Source organism: Ambystoma mexicanum, chromosome 4p (assembly GCF_040938575.1).
Source record: "Ambystoma mexicanum isolate Mex_15411 chromosome 4p, UKY_AmexF1_1, whole genome shotgun sequence".
NCBI lineage: Eukaryota > Metazoa > Chordata > Amphibia > Caudata > Ambystomatidae > Ambystoma > Ambystoma mexicanum.
In genome coordinates, this window is record NC_090927.1 from 1062988191 (window position 1) to 1063001979 (window position 13789).

A 13789-nucleotide genomic window follows, 5' to 3' on the forward strand; every position below is an offset into this window, starting at 1 on the left:
AAATAAAGGAAGACAAACTCTAGTAAATGTGTGAAAAAGGAGGGACCGATAGTCTACAACAAATATTTGCACAAGGAGATTGTTATTGACCTAATCTCAGCCCATCAGAATGTTTAGAGTGCAATAACCACTGGTGTCGACTGTTTTCTGAACATTCTTTCTTCAAAGGCAGAAGGGGAAACAACAATGCAATTTCCAGGCAAGACACTTCCATATTGTTACTGCAACATCCCATTTAACTGCTATAACATGGGAAAATGCTTTCGCTTTCGCACAGTGAAACGGTTTACTTTTACATGACACCAAATGTATGCTCATGTAAAGCCTGTTTCAGTTCAACCTAGTTTGTAATCAAAATGCTTAATTTATGAGGACAACCGTGTTATTTGAAGACTACAAATTAAAACTACATTTAGTTTACTAACTCAGTATTAATGTAAAATGTTTTACTTTACCACCACAACTCCAAAACGTAGTGCTACTAACACTAATAGCCTTATAGACCATACAAGGGGGTCGTTATCTCTTGGGATAATGACCCTTCACCTCGGGCCAGAACTTAGTGGTAGGTCATTATCCACACATAATTACCCCTCCCTCACTCTATAAAGTTGTAATAAAGGAAGATCCTGGTCTAGCCCCTGTAAGTAATTATAACTAAAGTAAAATTAAACAATATTCAAAAAGAATAGAGAGCTACAGTGATCAGACCAATAACAAACCATGGGGCCAAAACATTGGGGAAAAGAAACATTTAAATCCTAAGGGGAAAAGACCTAGCACATATAGAAAAGTGAAAAGTATTTACAAAAAATGGATATTCTCAACCATTTGAAGGGCTTCAATTTAAAAGCATTGCAAAGAATGAATGGAATAATGCAATATCAAATCCAGTTAGAAGTGTACAAGTTGAAACACACTATAATCTTTTAAGAAAAAGTTGTGAAACAGTTTTTCTTAAGATAGTTTGTTTCAACGTGTACACTTCTAACTGTGAGAGTACAAGGGATAGAGGGAGAGGTGGTGGACAGGAGATGGGTGGGGAGGGAGAAGGAGGAGGGCTATAAGAGTGTCAAGAATATTTAGAGATATAGGGAATAGATCAAAGTTATTATCATAGAGGAAGGGAGGCAATGCATACTGGCTTGTGAGGCGTCAGCAAGACATAGAGAGTAGATTAAAGTAGTCAGCGCTGATTACAAAGGGAGAAGATTAGGTTAGTCCAGTAGGAGGATTTTACAGTGGTGTGGTGTGGGCAGAAGGGGGATTTTTTTGTTTTGTAGGCTATGCATAGGGTGGGGGTCCGTGATTTATGCCATTGTCAGAAGTTACGAAACAGGTTTGTTTTGAGGGTTTGGATTTCTGAGGTGATCCAGGGCCAAGGATGGCGACTGGGATGTGTGAATGTGCATGCAGGATAATGTTGGTCACATTGAGTCAGATGTGTAGTAATAGTCAGAAAAAGCGCAGTCAGTGGAAGGGGCGTGTATAGGGGAAAGAGACTGGAGAGAAGTCCTCACATCACAGGTAAGGGGCAAGAGAGTACTGCTTGAATTTTCTCTTGGTAATTTAAGATGGGAGAGGAAGAGTAGAGGGTGCAGGGACCGAGACGTTAAATTGAACACTGGAGTGATCAGAGGTAGGGGGGATCAATGAAGAGGTCACAGGAGGTGAGCGATGTAGAGAGAAAGACCAGGTCAGCTGAATTCCTACCAGAGTGGGTAGATTTGTTGTAGAGGGAGCGGTTAGACAAGAGGGAGTTAAGTTCAAGGCGGGTGGCTCTGCAGGGCTTGGGAAGGCTTACGTGCCCAGAATTCCAATGGAATGTCGGTGGGAAGCAACTCGAGGTGAAGATTTGCATCCGGGAAGCAAGAGTCGTGAGGACCAGGGAGTCGATAGAGAGACAGAACAGTGAAAGGAATAAGAGGGAGGAGCTGAATATAGCATGTTCTAAAGAGGTGATATCAGAGGGACAGGGGTGAGGGCGTTATTGAGAACGAACATCACTCCACCACCCTATCTTAGTCACAGTGAGTGGAGAAGATCAGTCTTGAGATTCAGTGTTGAGAGCCTGTTTGCAGAGCCGCTAGTGTAGCAGAGTCATCAGGAGAGATCCAGGTTTCTCCGATAGCAAAAAGCGAAAGGTGGGTGTGCTAAGAGTGAAAGTAGTCAGTGATGGAGGAAGACTTGCTGCACATGGATTGTGCATTCCGTAGGCCAAGTATAGGAGTGATGAGAGTTGAGGGGCGGTGCAGTTGGTGGTGGTGTTCGGTAGGTGTGGTGGGGCTAAATGTGGTTGGAGGTCCTGGGGGAAATGAGAATGTCTGGTGTGAGGGGTAAGTGTGCAGGGGGAAAAGAGGGAGATGGGGAGGGGAAGAGTAAGATAGAAGTTAGACTGTGTTGTGGCAGAAGGCTACAGGTGAAGGGGGTTGAGTCTACAGAGGAGTGCAGTGAGGTCAAGGTGAGTGATAGAGGGTGGAAGAAATGGGCAACAGAAGACCTCAATGGAAGTGTACTGCACAGGATGAAGAGGGGTAGATGGGTCATCAGCAAGGAAAGCAGGAACGGTTGGTTGGGAAGGAGCAGATGTACATTTTGAATTAGGCTAGAATTCGGATATGTAACCAAAATACAGTTAATAGGCCCAAAACAGAGATGTTCATTGGTTCTTGGAGGTAACAGCAGCTCCACAGTAAATAGAGAGCCACTGGGTCGTCGGATCCCTACGTGTGGAAGCAGGAGTCGGACAAAAGATACAGCGGAGTCGGGTTGCAGAGTCTCTTGTGTTACTGTGCCTGCTGACTGAGAGGAGCTGCAGTCTGCTTTCTACTGCTACTGAATTGCCTGGAATCAGCTGACTCTTTAAAACCCAGTTCCATCCGCAGAGCGGGCCGCGGAGTCGGGTTGCAGTGTCTCTTGTCTCTGGTCTTCTGGGCTGACGGCTGAGGGTAAGACTGTGCCTCAATCTCTTGATGACTGTGCTGAGTGCTTGACTCTGCGCTTCAGAGATTTACGACCTTGCCATCTGCCGTCCCCCCTGGAATATCTGGAATAACTGTACATTCTTCCACTCGCTTATATTGGCGGTGCTCGCCACGTAATTTGCCTAGCCGAGCTGCTTGAGCTGCGGTGGACCTGCGATAAAACAATCTTTTGCAATTTTACATCGTCGCCGACGAAATCCGCATTGCCGCATTTTGAATTGGGCACAACGGAATAACTACGGATACAATACGCACCATAGCCACACGCTCCTAGAAAGGAAACGCAGGGTACCCTCCTTCCCTGTCACCCCCCCACCCCGCTTTCCCCTCTCCCTCCTTACCTGCTTCAGCTGTGCGTCCTGAGTGAGTCCCGAAGATCCGGTGACGCCGAGTCAGCTGTATGCTGAGAGTGAGCCCTGTGCCGGCTCAAAGAGCGGGTGCCGCCGAGGAGCCAACGGTCTCACCAGATACGGGAGGTTGTGCCTGCTGTTGTCCTCTTGAGTGCCGCCCTCTATTCAGCGCTGGGCAATTCACAAGTGTCTGCCATCGTGAAACAGTGAAAGCGTTTGGAGTGTTTTTTTTTTTTCCTCTTTATTTGTACTAGTTGCTTGTGATTAACATCAGAACGTAAAATAAGTGATTACTTAGTTAGGAGACTGTGGGATTGGAGCCTTTGATCATGACTGAACACCTATTCCTTTTATAGTGGTGTATTTGGAAAGTCAAACTTGGCTAGCCTGAACAGGAGAGAGACTGTGGGACTTAGGTCCTTTGATCCTGCCGGTGCACTTTGGAAGCAAACCGGGGCTAATCCGAGCAGGAGGCTGTGGGACATAGGTCCTTTGATCCTGCCAGGGCACTACCTAAGACCACCATTTGCGAGAGCTCAATTTTCGCCCTGGATCTGCCAGCTGGTGTTGTGTTCCCGAGTTTCTAACAGCACTTACATTGAGTGAGCTTGATGGTGTAAATTCTTTACTCCTTTTGAAAACCCGGCAACATATCCTGTGATACAAATATTTACTACCCACTTTGCTTCTGATGGCTGCTGCAAGTGGACCAGCGACCAGATCTAAAAACAAGTCTAGTACTACTTTTGATCCGGCGATCCGGGGCTCTAGTCACGTAGATGAAAATACACCACAACGCTCGACACATGGTTATTTTCACACCTGACTACTCTTCCCAGGGGCGGGGGGAAAGGCGAACAAACAACTACCCCCGGCTGTGAATGAGGCGGACCCACAAGATACTGAACTTGCCGTGACAGGGCCGCTCTCAAAGCATCCTCATAATATACAGACAAAATTATGCGAGTTTCCTTCTCCACAAAAGAAAAAGCAATTGCAGCAAAAAAACGTTGGGAATATGCATTTTCCAAGGCCAACATGAAGGTGGATGTCAGAAATCAGAGCCCTAGCAAAAAAGACCAGCGGCAGGTGCGTTTATCGATGGACATTACAGAAATTGAAGATTTAATTAACAATCAGGATAAAAGAAATGAAGTATTTAACTTACAGACTAAAGTCAAGGAAGAGCGCTCTTGGCTAGCCTCAACGCCCCGAAATACAAACCTCCACACTATGACAAAGATGCATCAAAGTTTGGGGGTATCAAAGAGCAATAATCTACCTGATGACACCGTACTACTACCAGATCAGACCGTGGATAAAAATCGGTTCTGCCAATGCCAACAGAATTTACCACCTCCAAAAGCAATTGAAGTAATACCCACGACTATGTTGGACCTACAAAATCTGCTTCTAGCGGTAACTTGACAGGCAATGAGTCCATTCATGAAGTTACTAGAAAGCAATCATGATGCACAAAAAGATCAAGCCACACTACTTGCCTTAATCCATACGAAACAAATCCATCTGGAGGCCTTCATGAATACCATACATATTCGACTCAATCAAGAGGCCGAAACGAGTGCCCAATGGCAGTCAAGGCTATTTGAAATAGCCAGAAGAGAACACGAAGAGAAGGCAACTTTAACAGCAGGGATGATGGAGATCTTGGCAAATGAGCAGACGCCAAATAGCTCAAGATGCCCTAAGGAAAATGGGACCGAATTAGTTATCCCACAGTCTACAGTCTCTTTGCAAGCCGAACACAACTATAACTCAATCCAGTGAGGACATGCTGGTAGTACATGAGAAATAGCCGGAAAATTTAGCTATTTTTGATAAAGCGAAGAATAGTGCGAATATTCCACAGCAAATTTAATCAAAAAAAAATCTTTAAGGAAAAACAAATCAAATGGCTCTAGAGCCTTTTTACGAAATTTGACAACCCCTAAAGTAAACACAGTTATACAACAAGGAGGGAGGAAAGTAGGGCAAGCGAATGTAGTTCCAGAGGTACATATAATAGAGAAAGGGGAAAGAATCCTATTAGAGTCACCTACGAATGGAAATGTGACCTCGCACTCAAGTGAAGTCCAACAGCAGGTTGATCCACCCAGTCAAGATGTACTCATAAATCTATCTACTTACTCTGAACAAGACCAAGAAAGCAACTGGGACTCTAGAACGTCCAATAATGTCCAATCTCTAATAGTCATTGATTCCTACGAAGAAGGTTATACAATAGAATCTACGCATACATAGCTCACTTGTGAAGATATATCTGAAAGTGAGTTAGAGATATCAATACTCAGCGTGGAATCTATCTCGGACAGTGAATGTTTCATCTCACAGCTACGAGAGAGTACACAAAGCATTCACAGGTCTTTTCGAGCAAACAGTATAGACCAAGATGTAGGATTAACATTGAGACAACCTACTTTTATTAATCCTTTGGAATTAGTACAAGACACAGAACTAAAAATTGAAAGTAGATAAATATCATCATGATTTGATCTTGAATCGAACAAACACTCTACGGCTGTTCCATGCGATTCCCGCACTTCAATGGATTAACACAAGTCATATTAAATTGGTGAAATTCATGCATGAGAAGAAATTGGATGTAATACATGTGCAGTTTCACAATATAGAGAACATACATAAAATAACTAAGGAGGCTCACCATTTTTCGAAATTAGGGTTCTCATGTACCACCATAACAACAATCAAGAGAAATAGATTGTGCTCCCGACAGAACTATGAAAAGAGATCAAACAAGCAGGGGAAACGGGGAGCAGAGTTTGCTCATGCTTCAGAGACGACTGCACAATGCAGGAAGCCCAGTTCAGCAGAAAGAGTGATTCATAAATATACTCGAGCGAACCTTACTAACATACCATTCTGGAGAGAAGCAGACTCACTAAACTTGTCAACGTCCTCAATGAAAACGAACTCTATCAACACTCCCTTTTGGAGAGAGGCAGAATCCTCTTACATGACAGCGTCGTCAGCGAAAACAGTTTAACCATCAACGAAGAATGACACATTGACCCTCTGTACGTGGAATACCAGAGGGTCTTCTCACCTCTTTTGTGTAAACATGGATGACCTCTGGAAACATCATCTGTCTGCAGGAGACATGGATCGATACTCTCCCTGGATGCGATGGATACATTGTTTCAATGAATCCAGCAATATCCCGCAAAATAGGACGTCCGTCTGCTGGTCTCCTAACCCTGATTAAAATCGAAGAAAATATACGCATGGTGGATAGCATCAATATTTCACCGTGGTTCCAACAAACCGTTATAGAAATTCTATCCACTAGTACAATAAAGGGATGCGTACATCGAGGAACCACACAGAGGTTAGCGATATTTAACCTTTATTGGAACCAGGCGGCGATTGAAACAGATGAATTTATTGACATGCTGTTCTCTGCGACAGATAACCTTATTTAAGAACTGAAGGAGATTGAAATAATAGTATGTGGAGATCTCAATATCCATCTACTCGACAAGCAGGGTCGATTTAAGGATAAAACACAATTATCAGCGACTGCAAGGATTTGGACCAAGGAAACCACCTTGAGGCAGCTCAACTGCACTTACAAGTTGAAAGCCAGTTCTACATCTATTACTTGGACGAATGGAAAACAAGCAGAAATTCTAGATTACATTTACATCTCGTCTAATCTAGCTCCTAAATTACAAGCGCAAGAGAATACAAGTTCTGTTAATAGTGACCATCACATTATCAGCATCACCTGGAAAGTGCAGCACAGAGCAGAAGATAAAATCAACTTACCTCAGATGGAAACCAACATGGCAGTTACTAGATTGCGCATCAATGACAATGAAATGGAAAAAATAATAACAACATACTTGTCCAATACACAGACTGGCGGAAAACTAATAAATTACGAGTGGATACTCACTGCTTTTCTACGGAAGATACACAATCAAGACGGCAATAGGAATACACATATGCACGCATACAATCCCCAACTCAGAGAAAAGAAAAAAGAAATGCGGAGAAAGATCTCGGAATTAAAAAAAATGAAATGTTCGAATATATAAAGTGACATCCGCAAAGTTAAACAACGCTATAGGAATTGGACAAAGAACGCAAAAGCTTTGCTCGCTCAACACGATGCAGAAGCCATGCTAGCACAATTGAAAACAAATAATACGAGAGGATTGTGGAATCTCCTAAATCCGCAAACGGCTACCCACCATAATATCATTCAAGGGATTTCTGAAGGTGTATGGATTAGTCACTATGAGTCGATTTACAAACTGTCTGCGAGTAAACAGCAAATTGGTATGGACCAGAGAGAAATGTCCCCATGGACAAATGCCTGGTCATTCGAATCCATCATCACAATAATAAAAAAGCTAAACACATCAAGAGCGCCTGGCCCTGATGGCCTGAGCAATTTCATTATAAAGAAATATCCTGAGGATTGGGCCAGATTCTGTTTACATCTATTCACCACTGTCGAAACCTGGAAGCAAATTCCACTTACCTGGACGAAAGCCATCTTGATACCAATATACAAAGCAGGGGATAGAAAACTGCCATCGAATTACAGACCGATCGCCCTTCTGGATCCGATTGGAAAAATCTTTGCAACACTTCTGCTCAACAAACTTAATATATGGATTAAAGAAAGTAAAAAATTTGACATCAGACAAACGGGATTCACAAAAGGCACGGGAACACATGTAAACCTCATGATTTTGAATCTATTGATGAAGCGATGGCCAACAAGTACAACACATATGCAGCATTCATTGATTTGCACATGGCTTTCGATATGGTGAATAGAACAACACTATGGGAAAAACTGAAAAAGTAGAATTGCCCGTCGATGGTACTGGACAAAAACAAAGAGGTGATGGCTGGAAGGTTTAGACTGAATCTTAACCACTGGCATTGCTCGGGGCAACCCTCCAGACCATCGTTCTTCGCCTGCCAAGCCATTACAGAAGGGGAAACACCATATGCAAATCAGGCTTGGCCCCACCCAAACATGTTTGGGGATGCTTGTGGTCTCGTGCAGAAGGGATGTGGCCTAGCAGTTCGGGCTGGACTGCCCCTTTTGGGGTGGAGCCAAGCCTGATTTGCATATGGTCTTTCCCTTCTGTAATGGCTTGGCAGGCGAAGAACGGTGGTCTGGAGGGTTGCCCAGAGCATTGCCAGTGGTTAAGATTAAGTCTAAACCTTCCAGCCATCACATCTTTGTTGTTGCTACGTCGATGGTACTGGAGCCAATTATATAACAATACAACATTTAGAATTAGATTATCTCAACAAGGCCACTTATCGGCACCAATCAACGCTGAGAATGGTCTTAAACAAGGCTGTCCCCTTGCTGCAACACTATTTAAGCTCTATACCACCAATTTACCTGATGCTCCTCGCTTTTTGAGGGCCAATCCACCTAAACTGAACAACCATCGGATTCAGCACCTAATGTATGCAGACGATATTGTCATCCTGGACAAAACTGAGATAGGGTTACAATGAAGCCTAGGGGAGCTTGAAAAATACATGATGGAAAACAAACTAGAGATAAATGTTTTGAAAAGAAAAATTTTGGAACTAACGATAAGTAAAGAAAAAACATTTTCAATTACATATGAATGACAAAAAACTGAGCACAGAGTCATCAATACAATATCTGGGCCTCATAGTGAACCAGTCGAAAGTAGGAACACCCTGGATAAATAATTCAAGAGCTAGAACTTTGTCATTGGCAAGACAAGGTTTATTCCTACACAGAAAATTTGGTCAATATTCGTTAAAACCGATTGTCATCTTCTATCGACAAAAAGTGACTCCCAGTTTAACCCATGGTAGTGAGTCATTGATAAACCTTGATCAATCAATTTGGGACCGGCTGGAGGGTTTGTTCTGGCGAAAAATCCTGCCTCTACCAAAATCATTTCCAATCATAAGAATTAGACACGAGGTCGCCTTGCAATCGCTGCAATCAATAGTCGAGTGGAAAAAAATTGAGTTATACAGAAAGATGATTAATGAGGAAGACATTCCAGCGTCCTAGCAAAATGGAAAAACTTATTGAGTCCCATTATGTCTACTAACAACATATCTTACGAGATGCTAATGAAGCGACCGCAATGTGCAAAAAAAAGCATACAGCGAAATGATTGGATTCGCACTATGGCAGGAAAATCTCAATATCAGGTGAATTTGACTTGCGAGATAGATATTCGTGCAATGAATAAACTGCCGTCATATCGCAAACAATTTCCGGACAGGAAAATCAGGGACCAATTTTTAAGATTACGATTGAATCAATTATTCACACGAGAACTCATGGCAAAAAACAGACTAATCTTGAAAGAAGCAGCCTTCTGTAGATTTTGTGAGAACAAACAGATGTTGGAGAATCTACATCATATCATAATGATCTGCCCTGCGCTAACCGACAAGAGAAATTGGTTTCGAGAAATGATATCTACGACGGGGGATGAGCTAGATAGCGGTGATAGATGGAACCTCATCCTGTCAGGGAACAACAGGAGTTTGACAACAACCATCGTTCAATTTTGGAACCAGATCAGCGTCATACAAATCTCAGAGACAGAGGCAGGTTGATCTCATAGCAGGAAGGTATACTGCAGCAATGAAGTATGAAGATTAACAGATTAAGGGAAGAAAAAAATTAAATTTAAATGGAATGTATTTTGCAAATGAAGGAAAGAATATTTGTTATTTTTATATGTATAAATGAAAAGTTTTTTTGTAAAAAAAAGAAAACATTTTAATTTTTAAAAAAAGATACAGCAAAGTACTAGCATGAGTTTGGGGACTCTGGCCCTAGGCCATTTTCTGGCAATAACAAGTGCAACCATGGAGTTGCCATTTTCTACTTTTGGCCCTTTTGCTGCAGGCACCTGGGCTGGATGACCAGGAAGACTGAACAGGAGAGGCAGTGTTTCTTATGACCCTTTCAGAGCCAATTACAGTGTTCAAAGTTGCTTCCAGACTTCCAGGTAGGATGCAGACAGGTTCCTGCATGTTGCAGGCCAAGGGAGCTTCACTTTTGAGCCAGGACTCAGATGGTGCACAGGTTCCTCTGAGAATTCAAGATGTGGCAAAATTGACTTCAAAATGAAGTTGTAAAAACAGATTCTGGATCACTGTCTTTTGGAAGGTCGTAGCTCTTCCCCATATTCTCTGGTTTGGGCATTGGTCTTCAAACAGACCAGGAAAATAGCAACCAATGAAGCTGGTGGCCAATGGAAGATTTGCATCTTCACTGAGAATGTAAAAGCCCTGCAACACTTGAACTGTTGCATCTCATCAAGCGGACAGCAGCCATTATTATTATTGCCTCGCTGGAGATGGAAATCTTACGAGTGAGGAGCATCTATTAGTGATTGCATACAACATGACAATTCTCATTTGGCACAATCTTGAAATCCAGGGGCGCATTTTCTATTTTAAGAAAAATGTTGATGCTTCGGGAGTCAAACAGATGCCCAAAATCCATAACACTTTGAATAAATCTGGGGCTTCTGGCCACCTTGTTCTGGATATTAAGAGGTGGAAAAACATGTTGTATGCACACAGTGTTGGAGCTAGGGAGAGACTTTGGGGGCACAGTTGCCCTCTCCCCCAACAAGGCTCCTTTTAGATCCCACTGAGATCTCTGCTCCCTGCCATCCACAAAACAATGATATTGACTGGTGCTCCATAAGGATCTCGTCATCACTGCACTGTTCTAAAGAATTATTTTTGATTAAGCTAGCATGGGATTGAAAAATAGGAAAAGAAGGGAAGTCTAGTTTTAGTTATTTGTATTGCTTGGATTTAAAGAAGGGGTTATTGGGATTTGGAAAGAATCTTTAGGTAGCCAAAATCTTGCTACGTTATTGGTTGATATTGTAAAGCAGTATTGAAGGTTTACTTCTTAATGCTCAATATTTATTGCATTGATTTGTGTTTGTATTTTTGCTTTCATTTTCTACAGGTGCCGAATTGTTGACTTCCACAAAGCCACTGGCCCTAGTGGTACACACCCTCTCTTATTCCAGTGGGTGTTGAATTACTTCTCTTCAGGTGGAGAAAGCCAAAAGGTGGTCTGTACGTCTAGGTCTCCAATTTATCTTCAGCACCAAGGTAGGCTTCAGCTCTGTTCTTTTGTTTTCTTTTAGTAAATTAAAAGTTCTTATATGTAATCTCTCAAGTTCGTATCCTCTATGGCGGGTCAGAAAAAGGACACTACTCTTATTAGACATCTTATTAGACTTTTATGAATAGATGTTTATTAAAGAGAAAGCCTAACACCTAGCTCTCACTGCTTCTATGGGGTTTCCCTGCCTGACTAACTAAGGTGCTCATTAGTCGTCATTGAATTTCTTAAAAGAATCTGTCCTCTGTCTCAATACTAACTCTACCTGACCCTACCACTATATTAACAACTAAGGGCAGGAGATTGTCTCCCTTCTCCTGGGTTCTTGCTCCTTGCAAAGTTATGTTCAATAACTGATCTTCAAATATTTCTTTGTAACGTCCATGATTAGTTCACATAGTTCTTTTAGTACTTTTAAAATTCTTTTTATTCCTCTCAACAAGTGGTTTCTGCGGGTCTGTACGGATATCTCTTCTCTTGTCAGAGTCTATTTTTTCTTGGTTACTTTCTTCCTCAATTCTATTTCCAAAAGTTATTCTTCCCTCTTCCCAGGGTAGGTTTATCCAAGCTTTCTGTGGTTTTCTGTTGGGTTTTTTCTCTTACCAGTTCCTTCCCTTGGATAGTGATGCTTTCCTTGCTTTAACTGGGATGAGTATGATTACTCTTATAATGATTATCCTCGAGTTCTTTCACTTTTTGGATTACATTTGTAATGTCTTCACTGAGACAAGTAGGAATGGTTTCATAACTATTTTCCTTCTCTCCTCTTATTCTTATTATTAAACTTGCGATATCTCGTCTGTGACGAGTATGAGTACTATGCTAATGAGAACAGCTTTTTGGTATCCCAGGTACTGGTTTGTTATGCTGTCTCATCCATGCAGCGATATCAGCATGCTTGCCAGGACCTCCGGTCCACCACGGCTCTCTGTGGCCACAGCACTGCATACTGCTTCTTTTTCTATTTAGTTGATAGGACACTTCGCGTCCACCTCCTTGACTCTGGCTTGACAGCCTGTTTGGAACTCGCGGGCTTTCTGGAGTTTCAGTCTCCTCCCCTTGCAAAGGTGACGAAGCCGACGCTCTTCCTCTTGATTATTCATCATCTTCGTCTCAGTAAAATAAAGTTCTCCCTTTTAAAGGGATAGTTAAAATGTCTGTTTCACAATAACACATATTTGTTCCTTCTTTGTTGAAGTCCTTGTTGGGCATGGTTGAAGAGCTGGAGCCCTTGTCCCCACAGGGGGAGTCTCTCCCAGCAAAGTCTAGCTTGCCTCCACCCGATGAAGGGTATTGTGGAGCGGGCTCACCTGCCTAGCCTTACAGGGGGGGCTCCCCTTGGGGAGAAGGTATACATTCCTGCGATTCAAAACAAAGGGGGTCTGGGAATCTCTCTACCAGCACGAACACAGCCCAATGACTTGTTCTTGCGTGAATAACCCCTGGGAGAGACTCTACCAAGTCTTTAGCTCACTGTCCCTTTCACAGAGAAGAAATTTCCTGCGATTCATCATACCTCCCAGGACTAGAAACATTATTTATCCATTTATTGTTAACACAGGTATATTTGTGTTGGTCAATAATGTATAAAAAAAACATTCATGCTATGCTTCAAAACCTCATATTATGTACAAATGGCAGACAAATATTATATAGGATATGCCAAGAAACACTAAGAAATCTCCAAGGATATGGTTAATATCCAAGTACTGCCAAGCTTGTTTGCTTTCCCAGTTTCGCTAGATGCTGCAACACCATAGAGTCAGCATAGTTTCCAGGCCTGAGATTTCTCTAATGCTTTGATTGCTCACCTGTGTCATTCTTAAGCCTTCCTGGGACTGGCTTTATCTCTGACAGTTTACGCTGTTGAATTTAAAACAGCTGCTTTGCAAACATATTAAAAGGCATTGTATTTCTTTGTGAATCCCAAGGCGCTAGGGATATGAGAGCGGTAGATAGCTTTTGCTGCATGCTGTCTCAGCCCAAAGATTCCAGGCGGTGTCGCTCATACACACTCTCCTAGCCTCTCTGCTCAATGCTGTAAACACAATTTAAGTGGCTGTCAGTGTTAGGACCCAGCTACCACCCTCCTGTTTTTCCTTTGCAGGAATGCTGGCTGTTGGTCTTGAGGGTCGTTGACAAGTCCTCCGAGCCAACTCTTTCCTCCCCTGATGTTGGCATACACACATTTTCATCACCATTTTGACATCTATTTGATAGCTGAGATCATCGATATCTGTATAGAGAATCAGGATTATTGCATATTGCATGAAGCATGCCCAGGAACC

At 42.5% G+C, this 13789-nt stretch overlaps 1 protein-coding gene across 3 annotated transcripts in view; it reads left to right on the forward strand.

The window, feature by feature from the left end:
• The window catches only part of ZUP1 (zinc finger containing ubiquitin peptidase 1), a 705973-nt gene that overhangs the window by 583141 nt on the left and 109043 nt on the right, over positions 1 to 13789 (forward strand). For all 3 annotated transcript variants that reach the window (XM_069606641.1, XM_069606639.1, XM_069606640.1), the window contains exon 7: positions 11340 to 11488. In XM_069606641.1, the coding sequence (XP_069462742.1) occupies positions 11340 to 11488 (149 nt within the window). The remainder of the gene's footprint in view (positions 1 to 11339; positions 11489 to 13789) is intronic.